This window comes from Canis lupus, chromosome 8 (genome assembly GCF_048164855.1).
Source record: "Canis lupus baileyi chromosome 8, mCanLup2.hap1, whole genome shotgun sequence".
NCBI lineage: Eukaryota > Metazoa > Chordata > Mammalia > Carnivora > Canidae > Canis > Canis lupus.
Genome location: NC_132845.1, coordinates 58,632,944 through 58,659,972, shown reverse-complemented (window position 1 = coordinate 58,659,972; position 27,029 = coordinate 58,632,944). Strand labels below are relative to the sequence as shown.

The 27,029-nt window shown below is 48.0% G+C and overlaps 1 protein-coding gene across 3 annotated transcripts in view; it reads right to left on the bottom strand.

Moving 5' to 3' along the window:
- KATNIP (katanin interacting protein) overlaps window positions 1-27,029 on the bottom strand; it is a 196,099-nt gene that overhangs the window by 75,279 nt on the left and 93,791 nt on the right. For 2 of the 3 annotated variants that reach the window (XM_072836272.1, XM_072836271.1), the window contains 2 exons: window positions 21,449-21,716; window positions 14,554-14,685 (listed from right to left, as the gene is read on the bottom strand). In XM_072836272.1, the coding sequence (XP_072692373.1) occupies window positions 14,554-14,685; window positions 21,449-21,716 (400 nt within the window). The remainder of the gene's footprint in view (window positions 1-14,553; window positions 14,686-21,448; window positions 21,717-27,029) is intronic. The other variant, XM_072836274.1, reaches the window with a different exon arrangement.

Sequence of the window (27,029 nt, the reverse complement as noted above, 5' to 3'; positions counted from 1 at the left end):
ATGCCCTGGGCCAGAGGCCACAGCCCAGCTCCAGCCAACACCTGCCATATAGGGCTACACTCTTCATGTGGTCATTTTTTCCCAAGAAAAGCTAGAATTTGAAATCTACGTGAAGTCCCCTGAATTTTATTTGTTCATGCACATATCCTGGTTTTAAAGAAAGCTTATGAAGGCCAGTGGAGCCCAAGGGCTGGCCTACCCCAAGGCAACGACAAGTCCAAACTGCTTTCCCAGGAGGGTCAAGGGCACTCAAAGGAACCTCCTGTGCCTGCAGGTGTCTGGCCTGGGCGAAACAGCTGGTGGACTATTTTCTGATTTTGATGTACTGTCTCTGATCATTGCCCCAACGCAGGTCCTAGGCGCAGAAAGGTAAGAAGCTGCTGGAAAAGTGACCTGGGATTCTTCTCACCCCAGTCTTTACTGCTTTACTGTCTTCTTGTTTCATCTTATCAGGGATTCCATGGCTCTGCAATGGGTTAGGGAGTGGGGAAGGAGGGAAGGAATGAGAAGGTAAAACAAATACCCAAACACAGAGCAGAAAGGAGGAAGGTGAGAAGCAGCTCAGCTTAACAGGCTGATGGGGGTGGGGATCCTTATTGGTATGGAAATTCAGTTGTATAAAAGGGATAGAGAAGTCAGGGAAATAGAGATCAAAGCCACCAGTCAGAATGGCTAAAATTAAGACAGGCAACAACAGATGTTGGCGAAGATGCAGAGAAAGGGGGACCCTCTTACGCTGTTGGTAGGAATGCAAGCTGGTACAGCCACTTTGGAAAACAGTGTGGAGTTTCCTCAAAAAAAGTTAAAAACAGAGCTACACTCTAACCCAACAATTGCACTACTAGGGATTTACCCTAAAGATAACGAAGGGGCACCTGCACCCCAATGTTCATAGCAGCAATGTCCACAATAGCCAAACTGTGGAAGAAGCCACGATGTCCTTCGTGAATGGGTAAAGAGGATGTGGCTTATATATACAATGGAATATTACTCAGCCATCAAAAGGATGAATACTTACCAGTTACATTGATTGGCATGGATGGAACTGGAGGGTAATTATGTTGAATGAAATAAATCAATCAGAGAAAGAATCTTATCATATGGTTTCACTCATATGTGGACTGTAAGAAACAGTGCAGAGGATCATGAGGTAAGGGAGGGAAAACTGAATGGGAAGTCATCAGAGAGGGAGACAAACCATAAGCGACTCTTAACTCTGGGAAACAAACTGAGGATGGCTGGAGGGGAGGTGGGTGGGGCGATGGGGTAACTGGGTGATGGGCATTAAGGAGGGCACATGATGTGATGACACTGGGTATTATATGCAACTGATGAATCACCGGACACTACATGGGAAACTATGTGCCATAAGTTGGCTAATTGAGAAAAAAAAAAAGAGGGATGCAGAGAGCCACATGGGGCTCAGGTCCTGGAAGTAGCTGGGGGGATAGGGACAGGGAGGACAAGTGAAAGGAAGCTAAAGGACATGTCTTGAGCTACACTGAAACTGGAACTGAAAAATCTACATGCTTGCCACTAGGGTGGCTGAAGCGGAAATGGGTTCCCAGCAAGGCAAAGGTGTTATCACACAGGCTCTCAGCTCTCACTAGGCTGAGGAATGACACGCTGTCCTGGGGGAACAGAGCCCCGGGCCTCACAGACCTCACAGTCATGGGGCAGAGAGGGGCAGGGATCAGGCAGGTGGACATTGGCCCTACCAACAGGTGGTGACAAGTGCTACCAGAAACAAAGTGAGGTAGAGGCCAGAGATGATGCAGGGAAAGCACACCACTTGGCTAGGAGGGTGACATCTGAGTGGAGGCCTCAAGGCAGTAAGCCCTGTGAGTACCCACATGGGGAGGCTGTTTTAGGCCAAGGGAATAGCAGGTGGCAAGGCCCTGAGGTGGGCTGGGCTTGGCAGATGAGGAATGGCAAGGTGGACTGGAGTGGGCAGGAGTGTGGAGAGGTCTTGGGCTTGGTTCTCATGTGGCCTCAAGGCCACATCAACTCATCAGGCCTTGTGCTACAAACCTGGCACTTGGCATGATGATTTTTGTTAAAGGCTTTTATGGAAAATGATTTCGAACTCAAACCTTGCAACCTCGGTTTCTGTGAATATCACTAAAGCATACTTTTTCCTCCATCATCTGCAGGAAAGCAGAGCTGAAAAATTCAAGGCCCCTTCTGATCCTATGGGTAATTCTATAAATAAGGGACTAAGGTCGTGTGTAAAGCTCAACAAGTGTGCTCACACTCTGATGTTGGGGGGTGCGAACCCCCAGGTTGGTGGAAGTCTCAGGTAGCGCCGGGACAAGCAGAACATGCAATTCATGAGGTTCTTCTCCGTTCCCTGCTTGGAGAACTTATAAAGTCGGTCCAAAAAGAGCTGTGTGGTGACATCTGCCTTTCTACCATCTTTATGTGGGCAAGTGGCCTGCCCTCCTGTGCCTCAGTGGTCTGTGGTGAGACAACCATCTGCCCTTGGCTGCTGAAACCCTATGCTCGGCTCTTCTTGGAAGAGGGTATCAAGGAAGGTTTGTTTTTTTTTTTTCCAGGGGGGTCCAGTTCTGTCTGCACAAACTCTCCTGCCCAGGCATCTTTCATTTGGGAGAGAATGCTCCTCCAGCAGCATGATCATTGTGAGCTGCCTCTGCCCTTTGAGTTGTATTATGCTAAGAAGATGCTTTTAAAAATTAAATCACCCTTTCTCTGAGTGAAGGTCAACTCTGCAGCTCAACTCTGCAGCTCTACTACCAGAGCTTTCCCCTCCCGTGGCTTTCAAGAAATGTCCGCACACGGTCCCTGCGTCCTCCTGAACCACATTTCTGCTGACCAGCTTGTGTTTACTGTGCATTTCCTCACGACACATGAGGCAACCACCTTTTAACTCGTTTTGACGCTCTCATTGCTCACTTGGGCGAGCTGGTTTTGCACCAGCCTGAACACCACATGAGGGTGGATTTATTTTCGTCATACACCTAGAGAATGGCAGATTTATTCACACAATAAATTTGTGCCACCAGCAAGAACCAAACTGCACATTTTAATTTATCCCACACTGCTCTTTTCTGGTAGAAAACCATCCCTCTTCCATTAACTTCACTTTCTCTTGGCTTCACCAAAACTTGCCTTTTCTCTCTCTCTCTCTCTCTCACAGAGAAACAAAGAGCTTATCAACACGGGAGATATACCATGATATAATATGGCACGTGTCACATAAGAAGACCGAAGGATGTGGGGCTGCCGGTCAGCTCACGGCCCAGGTGACTCGTTCCCACCTACCAGCTCTGACTCGAAAAAGCTCAAATTCAGAGTCTCAGCAAAATTATCCCTTACCACACGTGTGGGGGCTTTGAGATCACCTGGGAATCCACTGAAATGGCAGATATTACATCTGAGAATACAAAGGTCTACAGTAAAAATCACAAGCCAGCAGCCCACAGACCAAATCCAGCTACAGATGTGTACTGTGTGACTTTGAATTTTTTTTTTTTTTTGGAAATAGATGCCAAGCTTTTTTTTATTTTAAAGAGGAAATCCACCTGAAAATTGGAATTCCTGGTGGTCTCTTAGAAAGTCATACAATCTGGTAACCCCTGACTGGCATTCCCATATGGCCATCAGAGGCTGGAGCTGAGTAGTGGTGCCCCTTTAGATGGGTTAGAAGCACTCCGGGTTCCATAGTACACCCCCACTCCCTGTGGTCATGAGCCCATCAGCCTGGAAACTGTGCACTGATTTGTGTGGCAAAAGTTCCAGGGAAACAGCTGACTTAGCCCTGAGTCCTGAGATGCCCACACTCACCTCCAAAATCCAACTGGCAGGTGGGTAGGGGGCTGCACCCGAGACAGTGGTCTACACCTGAGTACCCCATACCTCCCTGCATTTCACTGTGGCACAGTCTCATCAGGCCACACACTTCCCATGATGACAAGTGTCCACTAATTCCTCTCCTTCCCCCCTTGAGCCGTGCTGCTTTGCACCGTGATGCAAAGGGTGGAGTCTGTTTCTCTAGCTAGGCTTGTCCTGGTGATTTTCTTTGCCCAACAGGTCATTGGACAATCATGACCAAGCAGAGACTTAAAAAAGCACTTACAGTTTGGGGTGTGTCCCCTCTTGCTTCCCTGAGATCACCACGGGCTGGCTAGCAAGACTATGTGGAACAGAGACAATCATCCTAGCTGAGGTCTAAGGGCCAAGTGGCCTGCATGACTGGCTGTTTGAGACCATCCAGCTCAGCTGCACACCAGCTCACCATGGAGTCACTTAGGGACTCCTGAGCGAAAGCAAAACGGTTGTTGTTTCAACCCACTGCATTTTGGGGCAGCTTGTTAGTGGGCTATAAACAGCTGATACACCTGGCTTGTCAAGACCTGTGTTCTTATCTCTAGAGCTTCTCTAGGCCTCTCCATGGGCAGATGCTGTCTGTAACTCTAATAGTCATCCTTTTGCCACTGGCTCTTCTTCAGCCCATGAATGCATATAATTTTCAAGGCAGGCAATCAGGGCTCCCCATGCCACCCTGACTCACTGGCTCTGCTCTTCCCTCTTGGATAGGATGGTCCTTTGGTCCTTACCCTGCCTTTGGAGAATCCGTAGCAAAATGTCCTTTGTGCTTAATTTGTCTATGAAATGAATAACAGCTGCTTCTGGCTTCCCTGCAGCAGTGACCACATGCACAGCACCCATGTTTTCCTTTGGGGAACTAACTGGCCCTTCCCCACTCTTCTCAGGCTGCAGAGTTTGGACAGATCTGACCCCATGTCTGGCCCAGCCTGGGGAAATGAGAGACATGCCTCTCCCTGTCCATGGAGATGAGAGATGTTTTCAGGGGAGAGTTGGTTCTTGGGCTCTGTTGGAATTATTAGAAAAGGAGCAGTCCCTTTCCTTAGGGTTGCTGAGCCAGTAAGAGAGAGCCTAGAGCTCCTGGGGGCCATCCATGGGCCATGCCTGAGACTAGGGATGTGGTTCTCAAAGTGTGGTCCCTGGACTGGCAACATCATCATCATGGAACTAATAATTCCAATGTTAGGTGATCAAAATATTTCAGTTCCATTCTAGATGCATGGAATTAGAAACTGGGGCTGGTGCCCCAAAATCTGTGTTTTCATTTGCTTTGCAAATAATTCTGATGCACATTCCAAGTTTGAGACCTGCTGGACTGAAGAAGAGTAGAGCTAAGTGATGGAGAAAACAGCTTCCTGGTGATATCATCTGGGCATCTAGATCCCACCATGCCTGAGGCCAAATCTATAGTCCTGGACTTTCCAAGTGTGGGAGCAATACATTTTCCTTTGTTGCTTCAGCCAGTTTGGATTTCTGTCACTTGCTATTAATAACGAACACTGACTAACTATGTTATAAGACTCTGGACTTTGGCAGAACGGTCTTTCTGCTGCTGGTACCTGACAGAAATGCTAAGTGCTGGGCTGTCAGGGTCCTCTAATTCAATCATGCTGAGGGGTGTTACTTTATTTCTATGGTTGGCAGCTTGTCTGAGAAAAGTGGTCCAGATATATCACTTCCCTAGAGCACACTGACAACTTGGATAGTAAACTTTCTGCATTAAAGACTGATGTTCTTTCACCCTCAAGAAGACAACAGATCTCTGGAAGTCTTGTGGAAAACTCATGGGTAGAGACTGAAGCAATACAGGCCATGAGACCCCTTCATTAGAACCAGGGCAGTTACAGTGAGAGAGAGGAATTACGCTCTTGTACATCATATGCACATTTAAGTGACACGAATTCAATTTTATGACCTTGGCCAAAGGAAAAGGGGCAAGGGGAGAAATAACTCTTTAAAGAATGCAGGCAATAGGTTGTACTTCTGGTAATGTTAATATAGACCAACTCTTCCTTGGAGCACAACTAGAAAACCTGGACTAAATATTACACAAATCTGCTTGAAAAAAGAAATTTGGGGACACCTGGGTGGTTCAGTGGTTGAGCGTCTGCCTTTGGCTCAGGTCATAAGGGTCTTGGGATCAAGTCCCACATCGGGCTCCCTGCAGGGAGCCTGCTTCTCCCTCTGCATGTCTCTCATGAATAAATAAATAAAATCTTAAAAAAAAAAAGAAAAAAAAAGAAATTTGTTTGAAGATATGGAGAGTGAATAGGGCTGTGAAAGATTATAGGGTCAAAAGTGGCAGGAGAAGGAAACCCAGGGAGGTGAACCCAGCACCTGAGAAGTGTTTTCCTTAAAGGAGCTGTTGACCCCAGGAGGCTAAGCAGAACTGGCAACAGACTCAGGGCCATAGCCTGAAAGTCAGGGTGGACCTGGAAAGAGCCAGGAGCAAAAGAAAGGTTGACAATGTGGGCAGCCCAAATTATTACTGTGTAAAATTAAAACTAATAGCAATCATGATAAAGATAATAGTGTCATCTAGTGAGGTTTGAGATCTAGACAAAATTAAAAAGCATGACAATAGTAGCATTTAAGCTGAGTGAAGTAAGTCAATCGGAGAAGGACAAACATTGTATGTTCTCATTCATTTGGGGAATATAAATAATAGTGAAAGGGAATATAAGGGAAGGGAGAAGAAATGTGTGGGAAATATCAGAAAGGGAGACAGAACGTAAAGATTGCTAACTCTGGGAAACGAACTAGGGGTGGTAGAAGGGGAGGAGGGCGGGGGGTGGGAGTGAATGGGTGACGGGCACTGGGGGTTATTCTGTATGTTAGTAAATTGAACACCAATAAAAATAAATTAAAAAAATAAAAAATAAAAAAATAAAATAAAATCCCTGAACATTAAAAAAAACTGTAAAATAAATAATTAATATTCTGCTGAAAAAAAAAATAGTAGCATTTAAGTGAGGAGGAGGGTAAATGGAGTTATGGAGTTGTAAGGTCCTTCCACTGAATGGGAAGTGGTAAGCTTGCTAATTTAAAGTAGATACAAATAAGTCAAGAATGTGTGTTGCAATCTCAGATAACGACTGAAAGAACAATAAAAGGACGTACAACTAACAAGCTAGTAGATAGGGAAAGAGGGAACAACAGAAAGTAATCAGTTCAAAAGAGGGCAAGAAAGGAGAGAAAGAGAAACATAAAACAGGCGGAACCAATAAAAAGCAAACAATACGATAGATTTAAATTCAAGCATACCAGCAATTACATTAAATGTAAATGGACTAAATGTGCCCATTAAAACACGCAGATTGTTAGAGGATAAAAATAAAACCCAATTACACGCTGCTTACGAGAGACAAACTTCAATGTAAGGAAGGAGAAAGTTTGAAAGCAAAAGGACGAAAGAAGACACACCATGTAAACAGTGACCAAAAAAGAAAGCTGGTGGGCTTTAGGGCAAAGAGCACCGCTAGGATGAACAGGAGACAATGAAGTGATAAAACGTTCCATTCACCAGGAAGATATAAAGAGGCTCATTTGTGCATGCCCCCCAAAAGACAGCCCCCTCCAAATACAAAGCATGTAAGCAGTCCAGATTTTGCCTGGAAGGGTGAGCTAATTTGATTAGCTTGTCTTCTCGGGAAGCCTCAGGTTCCCCATGCCTCTGGGGGTGTGAGCATCCGGTGCCCTTAGGATAATGCCAGTGTCTAAAAACACCATTTTCACTGCAGCCCAGATCCTAAACAAAGCCAACTGCTTCACCTGGGGCTCAGCCAAGAAGCTGGGATTATTCCCACCCTGGTGGAGAGATGATGCTCTGGGGTTTGCTGGAGATGATATGTCTGTAAGGGGTGGTCTACACAGAGCCAAATATATACACATATGCTGCCCTTCATTGTCAATTTGAGGAGATTTCCAAGGGTTTCTTTGGCCACCAGCTGCACTTTTTCTGACCTTTAGAACCTAATCCTTGTGTGAAAAGTGGCTCTACCACAGTCCCAGTGCGAGGGTGGTGACAATGTCCTAGTTTTCAACTTTCTTCACATTTGACTTATGTAGGGGCCAAGTATATTTGACAGGCTGAGCTCCAAATCTGTTCAAAATGAAGATTCCACTACCTCAGACAGTGTCATCTTTTGGGGAGTGGATGGGACAAATTACTGTAAGAATCAAGTACCAGGGACAGCTGGTAATCTGATTTTTATCAGAGAGACCCAGTGACATGCATTTTTTTATATGAATGTATGCTACTTTGCCACAGTGGCCAGGAAACTCAGAGTCACTACTGAACACCCCCCCTCATTTCTTCACCCCCTGGCTTCATCCCACTTTTTTCTCCACTCGCCTTCTCTGCACTCTCATTTCCACATATATTTATCAGTCTCGCACCACATGCTGCATATAATTAGTTAGAACATGCCAGAATTTTCTGGAGAATGGCTGATTATAAGTAAATTAACTAAGCTCTACTTTGCTAAATGTTGTCCATGGAGGTATGTATTATGGATTGAATTGTGTCCCCATAAAAGATGCTGAAGTCCTAACCCCTAGGCTGTGTCAGTGTGACCTTATTTAGAAATAGGGCATTTGCAGATGATGGGGTTAAGATGGGGTCATTAGGGTGGGCCTTCATCCAAAATGACTGACATCCTTATAAAAAGGGGAAATTTGGGCATGCAGACAGATGTGTGCACAGGAGAGAACCATGTGAAGGTTGGAGTCAGCAGTTAAGAGGGAAGCCTGGTACAGATTCTTCCCTAGAGCCTTCTTTCAGAAGGAACATAGCACCTTGGTCTTGGATTTCTAGTTTCTAGAATGGTGAGGCAATAAATTTCTGTTGTTTCACCCAATCAGACTATGGTACTGTTACAGAAGCCTTAGGAAACTAATACGGTATTCAAAGTTACTTTCGTTGACACATAGCTTAACTTTTAAAATATTAACAGTTACATATTTATATTAACAAGTGTTAGAAAAAATATCCCAAGTGACTCAACTCTGTGATTTTTAGGCATGTTTTTGTTTAGGACCAGGCTGATGTGGGTATGTGGTAAGCAAATAGCATTTTAGTTGGCACGTAAGGGACCATGCAGTGGAGTGGTTAAGAGAACAGACTCTGCAGCCAGGTTTTCAAACACTGATTTCACCACTCGCTGGCTGTGTGACTTCAGGCATCTCCATGCCTTGGTTTCCTCTGCATAATGGTGCTGCTGATAGCAGTGCCTACTGCATGGAGCGGTTTAAATGATTAAATGCAAGATTACATGTGTGGGATAAACACAGCTTTTTTGGTTCAGTGCTTTGTAAGCGCTGGCTCTTCATTTTATTACCCAGACATGGAAAATCTAGTGATCGTGGCATGCACATGCAGAAGGGAAGTCCCAGTGAGCCCAGTAGGATGGCTGGGAAGGTTGCTTTGATACCATGGTCCTGCTCCCACTCTATCAGGGGCTCTGGAAGGGTTCCTGCACAGTGGCACACTACTCTGGGTTTCATTTTTTTCAACAGCTCATTTTGGAGGAACTTTCTGAAAACCCTTATTAATTTTTCACAAAGAGTGAATACTAGTGGTATAGACCACAGTCTTGTCGACTGAAGTGGTGGTCAGTGGAGCTGGTTTGGGTGTCCAGGAAATATCACCTGGGATTGCCACCTGCATTCTCCACTTGCTGGTGGGGCTCTGAGAGCCAACCAGATCTTCACCTTGTCCCCTGGCCCCTTCTCTCTCTCTGCTTCCAGCTTCCTGGCTCTTCATCTGGCCAAAGCAAGTAGACTCGAAATTCACCAAGTTTTCCTGACATTGTACATGTTACATCTTACTCTTCACCCCTATACACTATATCTCAATTTATCTATGTACAAACGTGACATCTCTAACCCTATCAGCTGCTGTGACCTTGACATGCCCTTGTCAACATATCATATGCACAGTGATTCCCTTCCTATGTCTACCTTTCTCGGGCCCCATGTAAGTGACTTTCTTACATGGGCTCTTACATTGGCTCTGACTTTTGCCAAAAAGCCCCAGGAATCAGTTTGGTCCTAGCTCTACCCACTGGATTTTGGCCTTTCGTGTTGGTGGGATGCAGATAACTCGGCCACCTGCAGGCTCTATCTTGCTGCAATTTCAGGTCACTCCCCGCTGAGACAAGACACAAATCAGACCTCCCCCTTCCTATAGTGGACTTCACTGAACACTGCCTATCCCGACACAGATCCCAGCTCCAGGGACCTCGCTAGCTTGGGTCTCCTTTGCTAGAGGCACAGATTCAGAACCTATCCTAAATAAGAGACAAGCCAGGGATCCCCTGTCACTGCGGAGTCCCAGCTTTCCTGCCCTATCATGGTGGGCTCCCCACTGCCCAGTGTCTTATCCCTAGTTGTTCAGGATAAAAGCCACAACTAGTCTCATGCTTACAATGGAATCCCCACCAAGCCCAACTGCTGTTGGGAATCCAGCCACTGGTAAGACTCAGAGACTGAGTCACTATCTTTTCCATCCTGCAATGGCCTCTTCCCTGGTCACCCCACAACTACCATGGCTCCCGACAGGCCACACTCCTTGTGGCAGCCAGAGTTACCTTGTTCAAATGTAAAGCAGGTCATGGCAGTGCTTGCTGCACCAAGTCCCTCTCCTGGCCCCTGCTCACCTCTGTGACCCCATCTCAGCCTCCCATCCCTCACTCACTATGCTCTGGCCCCCAGCCTTTTTTCTGATTCTTGAGCCAACTGAGCATCTCGTTCCTACCTCAGGGCCTTTGCACAGGCTTTCCCCTCTGCAAAAGGCTAGTCCCTGACCTCACCTGGTCTCAGCTCATGTTCCTCCACACCTCAGAGGCCTCCTCTAGCCACGCCACCTAGCCATCACCCAGTTGCTGTCTTGATGGTGGCTGTCACCACCCCATTTTGTGTTTGTTATCAATCCCTGCCTGCTAAAATGTAAACGCCAAGAGAGCAAGAACAATGTGTTGCTCACTGGATCACCAGGGCCTGGACCAGGGCTGGCACACAGTAGGTGCTCCACACACAGGTTTCTGGTGAGGTCAAAGAAGACAGCAAATCACCTGTTGCCTTTGCCTGGAATCCCATCCAGCACTGACTGGACTGGACTGGGCAGGGCTGGAGCATGCCCTGAGCTGTAGTCCCGGGCCTGGGCCCCATGGGCCCAGCCTCCTCTGCTCACCCTGTGCATGGGTCAGGCCACATCCCCAGGATGCTTGCTGCTGGCCCCAAAAGCTGCCCCAATTCCCCAACTTCCCAACCCAGGCCTCCGTGTACTGGACTGAAAACCCGCGTCGTCACACTGCCCATATCACAACCAGGCTTGTCAGGGCTGGAACCCCCAGGTGCCTCCAAAGCTGCCTCTGTGGCCAGCCAGCTCTGGGGGGAGCAGCTTGTCGTGGCAATCTAGAGCATGGAACTTGGAGCCTGGGTGTGAATCCTGGCTTTGCTGTCCCACCTGGTACTCTCGGCAAGTAACCTCCAGGTTCTCAATCTTGGTTTCCTCATCTGTGAAATGGGAGAAGGGGGCAGTGGTATTCACAAGGATCTCCTGGAGTTTGCTGCATGGCACCCTCTCCTTCTGCCTCTGGTGACAGCACCCATGTCTCCTTCTCAGAAGCACCCCTGACTTAAGCCGGGAATGACAGCAACTCCAAGGCATTCGTGGGAAAGGCGCCAGCTGACCCTGCCGAACACTTGCTCTGAGCCAGGTGATCCCTCTCCTGCCCTTTTATCTTCATAGCAACCCTCAGATGAGGGTATCATTCTTATCTCTGCTGGGCAGATGGAAGGATGAGGCCCAGAGAGGTTAAGGAACCTGCCTGAGGTCACAGAGCTAGTAGGTGGACAGGCAGGATTTATAGCAGATGGTCAGGCTTGTTTTCTGTCAGGGTTGCTGAGCTGGGGGGCTGAAAGCCCAGGGCTGCTGTTGGCCATCCTATCACCCCTAGATCCTGCCTAAGAACAATGAGCAGAAGAAATGTTCAATGGGAGATGGGCAGAGGAAGACTGCTGATTTTAATCATTGGATCCAGCTCTGCCTGAGATCCCACCACCTTTGGACTTTATAGTTACATGGGTTAATTTGGACTCTTTCCCTTAAAGACACTTTTTAAAATCCTGCCTCTACCTAGGGGCACCTGGGTGGCTCAGTCAATTAAGTATCTGCCTTCTGCTCAGGTCATAATCCCAGGTTGAGCCCTGCATTGGGCTCCTCACTCAGTGTGGAGCCTGCTTCTCCTTCTCCCTCTGCTCCTGCACCCTCATTTGTGTTCTTGAAAGCACTCTCTCTCAAATAAATAAATAATCATTAAAAACAAAATAAAATAAAATCACTTGCTACTTAAACTGCCTTGTCTTGTGTTTGTGTGTCATTTCCTTCACTTGGAGCTTGGGGTGCACAAGAATTAATCAGATAATGGCCTGTGTGCTGCCCTGCCCACAGCCCCTCAGCCAAACCTCAGCCCGCAGCTCTGGCTCTGGGCTCCGCTGGCACCAGGGAGGGGTGTATAAGAGCCTAGCCCCCTTGCCCTGGGATGGGGGGCAGAGGTAACATGCAGAGGCTTGTGTTCAGCACTGCCCCCAGAATCCCCCAGCCAGGAGGCACTCCACTTGCCCAGTGAACTTGTTTGGTGGTAAAGCCAGGTTGGGCTCTTCCCCTCTGCTGTCCCCTACCAGGGAGCACCTCCCAAATAAATGACTCGTTCTCAAATCCTTACCTCAGAGTCAGCGTCTGGGGGAATCCAAACAGAGACAGTATTTATACAGCTGGAGCAAGTGCTCAGTAAGCAATGGCTGTTCCTGTTATTTCTCTTTCTCCTTCTACCTGCCCCGAGCTGCAGGGATAGGAGCTTCGAGCTCGGCTCCCAGTCCCCCCAGCTCCCCAAGCAGATACGGATGGAATGCCACAGCCCCAGAGAGCAGGGCCCCAGGCTCACACAGACTGGCTAACAAGGCTGTCTGGGGCTGGATTTTGCCCAGGACTCCCCAGGTTTCCAGATTCTTGGGATAGCAGGATGTCTTGTACTGTTTTCTTTTCTTTTTTAAAGATTTTATTGGGATCCCTGGGTGGCGCAGCGGTTTGGCGCCTGCCTTTGGCCCGGGGCGCGATCCTGGAGACCCGGGATCGAGTCCCACGTCGGGTTCCCGGTGCATGGAGCCTGCTTCTCCCTCTGCCTGTGTCTCTGCCTCTCTCTCTCTCTCTGTGACTATCATAAATAAATAAAAATTAAAAAAAAAAAGATTTTATTTATTTTTTCATTAGAGACACACAGAGAGAGGCAGAGACATGGGCAGAGGGACAAGCAGGCTCCCTGTGGGGAGCCTGATGCAGGACTCGATCCCAGGACCCCGAGACCACGACCTGAGCCCAAGGCAGACGCTCAACCACTGAGCCACCAGGTGCCCCTGCCTTGGACTCTTTGAGGTCCTTCGTTTTGGGTGGCAAAAACCAGAAGCAAGTGGCTTCCCCAGAGGGACTCTGCCACTGGATCTGGCCTTCAGCTGCAGTGACTCATCAACAGTCTCCAGTGCGTGTGGTCTGCCGCTCAGGACATGGCATGGTCACACTCCTCTGGGCCTTGGGGCCTACAGCAGCCACTTCCCAGTTGTGTGAATCCCCTACTGTGGGCCTCAGGTCCTCCTCTGTGAAATGGGGACAACCCCTGGACCTACCTCTAAGGCTATGTATAAGGGTTATAATTTCCTTGCAAGTGACAGGACTAATTGTTGACAGTGGTGGTCGGCTTATGGTAAGTCCTCAATCAATTTCATCAGAGGAGCAGCAGGCAGCATTCACCATAAACTCGCCTACTTCTAGAATTTAGTACCATTTGCGTGCATCATTATCCACATAAAGTAAACAAATTAATTTAAAAGTAAAACCAGGGGGATCCCTGGGTGGCTCAGCGGTTTGGAGCCTGCCTTCGGCCCAGGGCATGATCCTGGAGTCCCAAGATCGAGTCCCACGTCAGGCTCCCTGCATGGAGCCTGCTTCTCCCTCTGCCTATGTCTCTGCCTCTGTCTCTCTCTGTGTCTCTTGTGAATAAATAATAAAATTGTTAAAAAAATAATAAAAGTAAAACCATAATGAAAAAGTAAAACCAACACTAAAATAGCTTTTCCATTATAACCACATCTTGGTTGCAGAGTGAGAAAGGAGCTATGATGGTTAATTTCATGTGTCCATTTGATGGGGCCCCAGGGAGCCCAAATATTTGGGCTATTCTGGGTGTTTCCAAAAGGTGTTTTTGGATGAGAGTAACGTTTTGTTGGGGGATGAAGCAGATCACCATCCGTAATGGTATAATTCACCTGAAGGCCTGAATAGAACAAAAAGACTGACCTTCTCTCAGGTAAGAGAATTCTCCAGAAGACTACCTCTGGACTTCCTTTGCAACATTAGCCCTTCCAGGATATATGGCCTTTGAACTGGAACACTGTCTCCTCTGGGTCTCCAGCCTGCTGATCCATCTTGTAGATTGGACTCACACACACACAAATGCACACACACACATGTGCACACACATTCTATTGGTTCTGTTAACTCTGGAGACCTTGACTAACAATACATTTGTAAAATGTGAGCTCAGACCTTGACAAAGAGGGTAACACAGGAAGGACTCCTCCCTCAAGGCATCCCACTGAGAGGGACCCGGATCCAGGCCCAGCCCCAGTCCTCCCTGCCAGGACTCTTACTTGAGCATGCCTTCTCCTGGTCTGGGAACACAGTAGAGGGCTGGGGGTTCAAGTTCAGTTCGGGTCTGCTGGGAATGAAAACCTCAGCGTTGTCCTTCCTCTTGGCAGATAAATTCCTTTCCTTTTTATTACCTGTAGGAAAACAATGGTTTAGATGTCAGACACGGAGCACCAGCAAAGTTGGGGCATGCTACTCAGGTATCTGTTGGTTCATTCACATATTCATTCAACAAATATTTGTTGAACCCCTAGTCTGTGCCAGGCAAGTTCAGGATCAGAGATGTGAATAATGCAGCACATTTTGGCAAATAAATGAAACATTCTATGATATGTACAGGTTTCCAGATATTAACATTACTGAGTAGGGTGGAGTCTTACAATCAATGAGGTTTAATTGGCAGCATGGTACATGAAATAATGATGCCATCAAGGACATCCTGGGGTGAAAAGAGTAGAGCAAAACACATTTGCTGCCCTGGAGGGACTCACAGCTTAGCCCAGGAAAAGAGGGTGGAAGGGATAAGAGGGGAAGGCTGGGAAAGAAGAAGGTTCCAGAGTTATGGAGGAGCATGCAGCCTGAAGCATGTGGCCAGAGGGTGTGCAGCAGACAGGGAGCATACAGGTGACCAGGATGTTACCAAAGGCATGAGATGGGGCATTCCAGACACAGAGAACAGCATGTGCAAAGGCTTGACAGCTGGAAGGTTATGTGGCAGGTGAGTGGCTGGGGCCTAAGGGGGTGACTGGAGCCAGACAGAGAAGGGAGGGCCCGCAGACCATGCTGCAGAGCCAACATTTCGAAAAGCAGGGTGCCTGGACCACGGATGGAATGGGAGATGATGCCAGATGCCATGTGGGCAAATGGTTTTTAAGCAGTTATATAAATGAACGTTCATGGAAAAACATGTAACCAGCCTATCAAACCCTTGATTTCATTGATAGTACTGCTTAGAACAATCCTAGAATTATTAGAGAAAAGAAAAAGAAAGAAAGGGGAGGGAGGGAGGGTAGAAATTGAGAGGGAGGGAGGAAAAAAAGAAAGTTGTTTGTTTCATCAAAGCTAATAGTACAGGAGGTTTGTGGAGATGGCAAAAAAAAAAAAAAAAAAGGGAAAAAAAAGTGACTTTAGGTTTGCAAATGGCTCAAGTGCAGGGGAAATGGCGTCAGGGCTCTGGCCAGTGCAGGTTTAAGAGCAAGAGAAGGACACGCTCAGGACTGCCAGGCAGAAGAGCAGCCCTCTAGGCAGCGAGGCTGGGGTAGCTAAGCAGAATAGACTCTGCAGATGGGGAGAAGGGTTAAGGTCCCTGGATGCAGGACCTCCTGGCTTGGGAAGGCCGGAAATCCAATGCCTGCTGAAGTGCAATATGATGGACTCCCAGGAGAGCAATCCTGGGGGCTTCTGGGGGCCCAAAGGAGAGAGAGTCCCTGAATCCAAGTCCCCACAGGATTCTTGGGAGCTCAGGACAGTGGCTGGGGGCTTGTGTGGGTTCTTTTCAGACTGGCAGCAACCTCTCCACCATCCCCTCTTAGCCTCACAAAGGACGTGTGTTTCTCTATACAATTCCTGAAGTAGCTGCTCCCTGGCTGGCCTGTAATGCAGAACCCAAGGGATGACATCCAGGACCCACTATGTCCAATGGGACAAGACAGAGAATGGAGGGGGGCAGACGACCACAAGACTGGCTCTCCACATGCTGAAAATATGCTGCTGCTGCTAAGAGTGCCAGCACTAACTGGATTTGGCCTCCCGAGCGCGCAGGTGCTGGTCAGGTCTCTGGCACACCCTGTCTGTCTCATTCACCTCTCTGGCCATCCCAGGGGGTAGATGGGAGGCAAATAATGATCTGCCCAAAGATGGCCTAACCCAAAGTCACAAGGCAAAACGGAATCCACAGTGCTAATCAGCCAACCTTCAACTAGGGAGATCTTCGATTATCCTAATGGATCCAGTATAATCCACAAGGGTTCTTAAAAGTGAAAGAGGGATACAGTTTCAGTTTGGGACTATGAGGAAGGTTTGAAGATAGATTCTGATGATGGTTACACAGCGGTGTGAATGTACTTAGTAACACCAAGTGGCACTCTTAAGTGATGGTGAAAATGGTAAAATCTGTCAGGTGTTCCTTACTGCAATACCCCACCCCCCACACCCACACACACGGAGGACAGCAGAAGAGGAGGGCCAGGGGGAGAGGGGACTCTGTAAGAAAGGCACAGAGAGGCTCAAGGTTGCTGGCTCTGAAGGTGGAGGGAGGGGCCATGAGTCAAGGAATGTGGAAGCCTCTAGAAGCTGGAATAGTGAGAGAATTTTTCCCCTAGAGCCTCCAGAAGGATCACAGCCTTGTTGACACTGTGAATTTAGCCCAGTGAGCCTTGAGTCCAACTTCTGGCCTATAGAACCATAAATAATAAATTTGTTTCGCTTAAGCCACTGAGTTTGTCATCATTTGTTACAGCAGTGATAGAAAACTAATACATACTATTACAGAGCAGGGCTCTGGAGTTCAAGTTGTCTGTCTGAGGTCGCAGAGCTGGGAATCGATAGAATCGGGATTTGATCAGACCCACCTGGCTTGGACCCCTGCCCTGAGCCACCTTATCCCCTGTCTACCACCCCCTCCTCTGCATAAGATGGCCCTCCTTGCTATCAGGTCTACACAAGGATATTTTCTAGGGCACCAAAGGATGCAGACCCTTGGTGCTACCCTAGGACCATTGAGTCTTCACGGAAAGTGGCCGGAGATCACCGACCAGCCTCATTGTGTACTACACTCTCCATGTGCTCACTTGGATCCAGCCACACTGGCCCCTTCCCTCTCCCTGGGTACACCAAGCTCATTTCCTCTTTGAGCTCTTTGTACTTGCTACTCCCTGCCCTTGGAATGCTGTTCCAATGGCTACTTCCTCTTAATTCCTGTCCCAGATTCACCATCACCTCCTGAGAAGGCTTCTCTGACCATTCCAGCTTGAGGGGTTCTTCTCGGACCCCCATCCCCCAACTGGTATCCTGTTTTATACTCTGCACAATGTTCAAAACTCTTGAGGGTACAATTCTCTCCTTCTATCCTCCTCTCTCAATTTCTTTCTTTTTTTTTTTTAAGTTAGAGAAAGAGTGCATGCACAGGAATATGAGTGAGGGTAGGGGCAGGGGAAAAGAGAGAATCTCAAGCAGGCTCCACATTCAGCAAGGAGCCCAACATGGGGCTTGATCTCACAACCCTGAGATCATGACCTGAGCTGAAATCAAGAGTCGGATGCTTAACCCACCCAGGCGCCCCATCCTCCTCTGTGAATTCCTAAATTGACCCATGACCTAGCCTTTCCCTTTCCAGTTATTAGGAAAATAACCTCTGCCTTTTTCTGTGCCACTCATACCCTGGCCCTCACTCAGAAGGAAGTCACATGGGATGGGATGGGGTGGGGGGCTGGGGTGGTGGTGGCAGGAAGACATCAAAGCTCAATCCAGCCACTCCCCTCCCTCCTCCAGCGGGGTTGCCCTCAAGACACACAGCCATCTGCCACCACACTAATGCCATCAGTGGCCCAGCTCTGTCAGCATCTGGGGTCAGGGGTCTGCCTACTTCAGAGGGGCAGCACCGAGTAGCCAGCAATCTGGCTCTTCTCAGTTGCAAAGGTGAACATTTGTTCTCCTTCTATCAGATTCCCAAGCCCATCTCTCATATGTTTCGATTAGGAAGGAAGACAGAGTGGGTGGCATTACTTATCAGCTCCTCAAAGCCCAACTATTGTTTTCTAATTTGATCTGGTTTATTTATTCAGCCTAGTGATTAAGGGCTTGGGCTCTGGGTTCAGACTCCTGGCAAATTCAATCCCACTCTGCCCCTGTGTGACCTTGGGCAAGTCATCTGACCTCTCTGTTCGCCAGTGTCCCCATCTGTAAAGCAAGGACGTTGACGGGACTGGTCTTGGTGTTGGATTACACATGGTAAGCCCCTGGAATAGCGCTTGGCGCATGTTAGTAAGAATTCAGTCGACGTTGGTAATCGTTTATTATTTATGTTTTAGGTGCTTGTTTTCTCTGCTAGGTTTAAGTGCCATAGGAGAAGGGACTAGACCTCTCTTGCTCCAGTATATACCTAGGCCTGGGGCACGAATGAATGGACAGCCTAGAACCAAGCACAACTTTTCAGGCTACTATTGACTGTGCTTGAGTAAATGTTCAGGATCCTCCACTGGGGCCTGGGGAGACCTGGCAACAGGCTGCTCAACTTTTGCCTGCTCCTCTCAGTGGGTCTGTGGTCAGAGGCTACAGATGAGTGGCAGTAGGAGGCATGCCTCTGACCCTCTAAGGCTCCAGATTAGGCAGCCCCTGCCCGGGGCAGACATCACAGCGGTTAGTGCAGGGACTCGCCAAGCAATCTCATTGTCAAAAAATGCAAAATGTCCAGATGCCTGGGTGGCTCAGTCAGTTAAGTGTCTACCTTCAGCTCAGGTCATGATCTTGGAGTCCTGGGATCAAGCCCCACATTAGGCTCCTCCCTCTGCCCCTCATCCACCCCCACTTGTGCATGCACTCTCTCTAATGAATGAATGAATGAATGAATAGATAAATAAATAAATAAAATCTTCAAAAAATAGGCAAACTGTTAAGAAAGTGAAGTTCTTTCTTTTTGTTGTATGCTCCAATCTCACTCTCAAACTGCGCTGGGGAGTCCAGTGGTTCTCTCTGTGGCCCGGTCCTTGGTACCAGAAGTGACTGTCATGCCCTGTTTCCAGTGGGAGGCTCACTCAGTCTCCTTACTGCCCTCCCCCGGCCTCCCCACTCCCTGAAGAAAAACAGTTCCCTGTGTAACTGCAGCGGGTTTCACACAGAAGCATGGGCACGGAACGCTTTAGCAGGTAGGTGTAAAGCCTTCATGTATCGGACAACAATTTCTGGAGTGGTTTAAACGTGCCAGGTGAGTGCTGCCCCTGGGGGTGCAATGGGCGGGGGCGGGGAAGCGCTGGTGGGGGCCCTGGCAGAGGCTCACAGGCCAGAGGGGGAGAAAGACAAGAGGAGTCCATGGTGAGACCAGTGCCATGATGACACCCTGGGGGCAGAGGAGGCAAACCTACCTGAGCCATGCTGAGAGGGCAAGGGAGGCTTCTTGGAGGAAGCAGCCCCTGAACTGAATCTTGAGGGGAAAGCAGGGAGCCAGGTTTCAGGGTTCAGAGTGGAAAGGAGAGGAGATGTGGTCATCAGGACAGAGGGAACAGCCCAAGCAAAGGTTTGGAGGTGAGAGAACACAGTGAGAGCATATCTGAGGGACAAATGTTCTCTCTGGAGGCATCAACCCCTGTGTGTGGCGTTTCCAGGGCTGCCAGTCATTATATCCATTCCCAATTCATATGTTTAAGTCCTAATCCCCAGGACCTCAGAATCTAACCGAATCTGGAGACTATTTGGTCATTGTGGTAAAATGAGTCAATGAGGGTGGGCATTAATCCAGTTTGCCTGGTGTCCTTGTGGGAGGAGATTAGGACACACACAAACACAGAGGGAAGACCTCGTGCGGACACAGGGGGAGGACGTCCACCAACAAGCCAGAGTGAGGCCTAAGAAGAAAACAACTGGCTGACACCCTGACCTTGGGCTTCCAGCCTCCAGAATGATAAGAAAATGCATTCCTGTTGCTGTTGGAGCTCTCCCCTGGTCCGTGTAGCCTGAACACACTAATATACTCTGCCTAATTGCATACATCCCCTCATTTCTCTTCCTTTAGAGGCACCCCTGTTTCCCAGCCTGGTGGCCTTGGTATTTGGTTCAGAAAGTCTGGCACACACAACTGTGAGAAGGATGTGCCCAGGATGGAGAGGGAAGGGCAGGCAGAGACCGAGCCAGCTCGGCACTGGCCCCAGGAACTGTGGCAGGTGGGCCCCTTCTCGCTCCTCCTCAAATTGCTTTCTTGACTCTACTTTCCAGGGTCTTTTCTGGAAAACCTCCTCTAGCAGATGGCTGCTATTTCTGCCTGCCCTGCATGCTTTCCTCCTTCTTCAGGTTCACCTCGATTTTCCTTTAACAAACAGTCCATGTGGTTTGGGTGGCAATAACCACAGCCATAGCCTTACTGGCTAGACCAGGCCAACCGGAGCCACAGTGACTAGTTCAGAAATGTGACCCAATGTGGGCTCAAGAGCCAGGCCTGGGACCTTTGCTGGAGCTTTTGGGGAGAAAAATTCACTTTCTGATGGAGGCATCAAGCCAATATCTCAATTCTGTGTCTGCAATGTGGAGAGCCCACCTGTGAATGGTACCAAGACAAAGAAAGGCAGAGATGAAGGGCACCTCGGTGGCTCAGTGGTTGAGGGTCTGCCTTCAGCTCAGGTGTGATCCCGGGGTCCTGGAATCACATTCCACATCAGGCTCCCAATTGGGAGCCTGCTTCTCCCTCTGCCTGTGTCTCTGCCTATCTCTGTGTCTCTCTTATGAATAAATAAATAAATCTTAAAAAAAAAAAAAAGAAAAGAAAAGCAGAGATGAGAGGGAGGGAGGAAGAGAGGGAAAAGGAAGGGAGAAGGGAGGAGGGAAGAAGGGGAGGGAAAGTCCTTGACAGCCCTGGACATCTCAATGATCCAAGCCAATATACTTCCTTTTGCTTAAGCCAGAATGTATCATTAGCCTGTTGGCATGTAGATCCTGCAACACATCCTACAGTGCATAGGACAGCCCCCCAAAACTATCTGCCAGACATCGGCCGTCTGGAATTTCAGGGTCATCTATAGGCCATTGGGAGCCTTTGCTTCTTGTAGTCAGCAGAGACCTGGCTGATATACCTCCCTGACCTGGGGGACAGTCTCCCCAAAACTAAATTCCAAGTACTGCTAGAAATTCAAGTCCTCCCAGTAGACCCGGACACACCAAGGGCAATGGCATGCCCACAAAGACAGAACTCACTCTTGGAAGCTGGGTTAAATTCCAGCACCACGAGGGTGTCTGGGCCCTGGGGAGGGTGCCCTTCTGTCTCTTGGTCCTCAGCAACATCCTTCTGCATGGAGTCCCCACTGGAAAGAGCGGGGTCATCTTTGGGTTGGCTCATCAGCACCTGTTCCTCGGGCTCAGGTTCAGACAGCACCTCTTCTTCAATGGAGTCATACTCATCACTGGAACCATCTTTCTGTTTCCTCTGTAGATTTACACTAAGTTCCAGGCTTTTTCTTAGCTCCTACCAAAAGTCAGGAAGAGAGGCCAAAAATGAAATATGCTACTTTGAGAAAAACTCACCTGCAAATAGATCATTAGGACCAAAGAACTATTCCCAGCAAATGAACATTTACCCGAATCATCTTGATGCGTGTGTTGTCATCGCTTTGAAGACGAGAAAACAAAGACAGGGACAAACGAGTAACTCCCTAGCAGAGGAGTATTTATAGTATTTGCTGTGGTCACATGCCTGGGATACCACTAAGAGTGTGTGTGTGTGTGTCTCTGTGTTACAGATGTTCTTGTTTGGGGCCTATTTAAACAGATTGTGGGGTTCCACCCCCCCAGAGTTTCTGATTCAGTGGGTCCTGGACAAGGCCTAATGATGTGCACTTCAAATAGGCTGATGTTAATGCTGCTGATCCACGGGCCACACTCTGAATATGAAACCCCAAAGGCTTCCAAATGACCTTGAAATTCCAGATGGTACAGTGTCTTCCAGACAGTTGTAGGGAGTGCTGTCCTATATATTGAAGGATGTTTAGAAGAACCTAAGATATCATAAGATTTAGCACTTATCCATAGCTGCTGGATAATTTTTTTCAATTTGTGTTTCATCTCCACGAGATCAATTTATAATCTGAAGGGTGAGCATTATGATCTACACTTAGAGTGACCAGAAAATTCATCACCGAAGCCAGGATACTTTTGAAAGGGAAAAAAGGTACTGGTCTACTTACTCTGGGACAAAAAAACGTCAACTGTGCTATCTGGGCAAACTAATGTTTGGCTATACCACCCCCCCAGCTCGTGTTGTCTAACATAGCTCTGAGTAAATGAGAAGCAATCAATACCGCTTGCTTGATACTGGTGGTTGACCAGTAAACTTAACAGTTGCTATGGTGTCCAAGTCCTAACCCCTGGACCCTGTAAGTCAGTGACAGCTCATGAAGAGGGAAGAGTCACTGGAATAGTTTAATCATTCTAGAGAAGTCGTCCTAAAAAAAGACCCGATGGTAGAAATATGGACACCAGAGGTGCTGGCTTGTAGGGTCTCAGGAAACAAGGAATCTTATGATGCAGCGGCAGGATCTTAGCTGTGCTGTGCTGTGCCTACAGTTCTGTCATAAGTGGAACTGGGAACTGAGATTTGAAGATTTGGGAAACTCTCAGCCTAGCCAGTTGCAAAAGATGCTAACATGCAGAGATTCGTGGTTAGAAAATCATGCTCTGGAGAGAAACCCAAGGTATGGCTGGACAACTTTTTGCTAGTCCTTGAGAAGGATCGGAGTTTAGAGGATTCAATCACACGGAGGGTTCTCTGAAGACACTAGACCTGGGATCATGGATCTTCTTAGCCATCCCAGAAGAAGCCAGGCATAGAGATAAGATTACCCATGAAGATCCATGAAGGAACCTCTTTGTCTAATGGAGGGGATTCTAGAGACGTACATAGCAGACCACATGGGTTTTGAGAATGTCATACCAGTGGAAACACTACCGGCTTATACCAAGAGAGGAAGGACAAAATAAAAGAAGGCTATCATACTCCCCAAATCCCATAGTCAGGAAGCAGGTTGATACTTAGCTGCAGACACAGGCTACCCTACATGAGAGAGGAACGATGGCTCCAAGGATGGGGCCGTGGGCCCAGAGGCTGGAGCCCTGAGTCACAGAGAATTTTTCCAAGGACTTGAAACCCACCCAATGAAGTTTGCCCAGTTGGATTTCAAAATTGCTTGGGTTTGGTGACTCCCTTCTTTCATTTTGTCCCTGTTGTAATGGGAATGTCTGTGGCCATTATTCTGGGCCTGACCTGCCATTGTCCTTGGGAGCAGGTAACTTGTTAGTTTCAAGGGCCCACAGATGGAGTTTGGTCCTCAAAAGGATTCTACCTGGATCCCTACCCCTACTTCATTCAGATGACACAGATGACGACACTTGGAAGTTTTGAGCAGGTGAGATATAGAGGATATTTTGGGTTGAGACAGGGAAGCTTGGGATGGAATGGATGTATGTTGTATGTGGGGTAGACCAAGACCTTTGAGAGCTGCAGGGCAAACTGCTATGGGCGGAATAAATGGCCTCCAAAGATGTCCACGTTCTAAACCCTGGGACCTATGAATGTTACCTTATGGGCAAAGGGTCTTTGCAGATGTGAATAAGGATCCTGAGATAGGAGAAATTAGGCCAGATTATCCAAAAGGGCCCAATGTAATCACCAGGGTCCTGGTAAGAGGGAGGCAGGAAGACAGGAGTCAGAGAGAGAAGATATAAAAATGGAAGCAGAGGTCAGAGAGGAAAAAAGATGCCACACTGCTGGCTTTGGAGGAGGAAAGAGCCATAAGCCAAGGAATGACAGTAGCTTCTAGAAGCTGGAAAAGACAAGGAAACAGCTCTTCCTCTGGAGCCTCCCAAAGGAATACAGGGCTGCTGTCATCTTGATTTTAGACCAGTAGAACTGAACTTGGATTTCTGACCTCCAGAATTATAAAAGAAGCCACTAAATTTGTGTGAGGTTGTCACAGCAGCAATGGGACACTAGTATAGTTAGTGTCTTTTCCAGCTCTCTCCCAGCCACTGCCAAATATCAGTGACAGTGACTGACTCAATGGAATGCCGCTCTATGCTTTACAAAAAAGCACTTTCAACTCCTTCTCTCATTTGATGCTCACGATAACCCGACAAGATAGAGCGAAACCCTGAGATAACATGAACTACTGGACAGGCAAAGAGGACTGGCAACTGGCTTCTGTCCTTGGATCAAAATGATACAAGGGGTGCCAGCTAGCTGGCAGATTCCTTGCTGGGAGACTGTGGTCACCGCCCAGGAAATCCCAGCCAGTCCCAGGGCCTACGATCATTTCTGTTGATGTCTACGGCAGAGTGGAGCCACCGACCACAGCCAGTTCCAGGAAGGTTCTGGATGGGGCACTGGGATGCTTTAATCCATGGTCACCTGAGCAGGCTCCCTCCAGCTTCTCTGGCCCCTTCACCACATTGCAACCCACAGTTTCAGTGACTGGAGTTTTGGGGTCTCCCCCCCTAAGATGGAGGGCCTATAACTTTTAAGCTGGTCTGACTTGTCACAGTGATGAAGTGGCAGGGCAGTGACAAGTGCCCTTGGCCACTGCTCCCTGCTCCTTCTAGGTTGTCCAAGTGTAAAACAAAGTCCTTTGCATTCTGTCATGGTCCAACCAGTGCAGGGCGATGGGGGGAGGGGAGGGGAGGACAGACAGCGGTGACATAGCTGCTACCCTTGCTCATTTGTTCAGGCATGCAGGCAAGGTGTGCTAAGGGCTGGCATAACAGTGGGCAGTAAGGTGGCGAAGCCTCAGACAATCAGGACATAAAGAGAAAGAAATAGGGGCATTTCTACCCTAGCCAGGACTATGAAGGAAAGAGCCAGCCTGGCTGTTGCACAGAAGGTGAGTGGGCTAAGGAGCCCCTGCTGAAAGCCGGTCAGGAAAGGCTGGCTGCTGAGAAAACCACCCAAGAAGTGTCTGGGGCACAAGCATGTCAGGCAGGAGGAACAGCAGAGGCAAAGGCCAGGAGATAAGCATGGCTAGAGGGTGGTGTGCACCAGAGGAGGGAGGGCAGGGAACAGGGAGGGGTCACAGCAAGGCTTAATAAGCCAAGGCAGTCTGGATTTTGGTTTATGTGCCACAAGAGGCCACTGAAGGGTGCCAAGCAAAGGCACAATATTATGTGACTTCTGGTTTTAAAGGGCACTATGGCTCCTGGATCCTGAGAGGAGGACAGGGTGGAGACAAGGCACATGGGTACAGCTGTAGCAGTGAGGGGCAAGGTGGAGGGGTAGTGGGGTGGGCGTGGGGCAGGGGTGCCTCTGGATATGCATTTAGGAGGCAGTGATGATAAATGACTGACTGGAAATGAACAGTGTATATACACCCTTTGACCAAGTCCCTCTGAAAATTTATCCTTCGGTCTTGATATATGCCGATTCTTGATAACTGAGAACGTTCCAAAGGTGCAACAAGAAGTGGTGGATTAAATGCTCACTGACCAGGCATCGACAGAGCCTCAAGCGGCCCTCACAGAAAATGAGGTGGGTCTTGTGGTACCTACTCAGAAAAGTAGCAGGATACACATTTAAGCCAAAATAAGCCTGTTGAAAAATGTCCATATGTACAATGTAGACTAAATCCGATTTAAAAAATTACTTTCCGTGCCTGTATGCATACCCACACATGAAAAGTCTGGGGAAGAAGAGTCACCAAACTATTAACAGGGTGTTCTCTCTGGGAGTTGCATGATGAGAACTTTCTTTTCTCCTTTGTTTTACTTACTCTTTTTTTTTTTTAATGATAAGCATGTTTCCAATTTTATAATTAGGAAAAAACGGTATCAAAAAAAAAAAACAGGAAAAAATGGTATCTTTCCATTTATGTTTAAATCCTGTCCCTGACTCTTATAAATAAGAAAATTCCCCGCGGGAGTGGGGTGCAGGGCCCCAGACAGCCAGCTGTCTGAAAAGTAACTGATCTCTATCCCTGGGACTCATCTCATCCCCCCAAAAGAATGACTCAGAAAGTGGCAGACGGTAGCACCAGACACTCAGTCCAGACTTAAAAAACAACAGGGTCCCAATTCTAACGGGAAGAAACTCAGGGAATCTAGCAGCCTTGGGCCTTTCTCTGGATAAAAGCTCCCAGAACAAAATCCAAACAATGAAGGGTGAAGTCAAAATAGACCACAGACTTGGCGAAGCCATGGTAAAAGGTCTGACGGTAAACACTGAAGCCACTTAGAGACCAAATAGATATGAGACAATTGTGCACACTTGGGCTACAGACCGGAATGCAATGTTCTCATCCGAAGCCCTGAGCTTAGCTAACAAAAGCCAGAGGAGAGCCGGCTGCGTGGGTGCAGCAACCCCCCCAACCCCGGCCTCATTTTCCATAGCAGCCAGTCCACTTAAATCCATCTTCAATGGAAACAGAGTGTTTAAACATGGCTACTCTGACCTTCTAATCTTTTTTTGTAATTTATTAAGCCGATGAGATATTTTTAAAAATGCCTCTTGTGATTTAAAAAAAATTAAATCTCAATAATTCCTCTTGTTTCTATTAATGCCAATTTCAATGCCATAATTATATTGACAAAATACACATGAAAAAGAAGCCTAGATTCTGCTTGGCTGGTGTCTTCTTCAAAAAGGAAAACCATGATTTGCTCACACTGGATGAGCAAACTTTAGGAACCTATGCTCTTATAAATGCCTGTGTGATCTAAAACCATCTGTTCCTGGGGCAAGGGGGAGAAGTAAGTAGCAACACTCCCTCGAGAGAGCAGTTCAAAACCTTTCCATCTG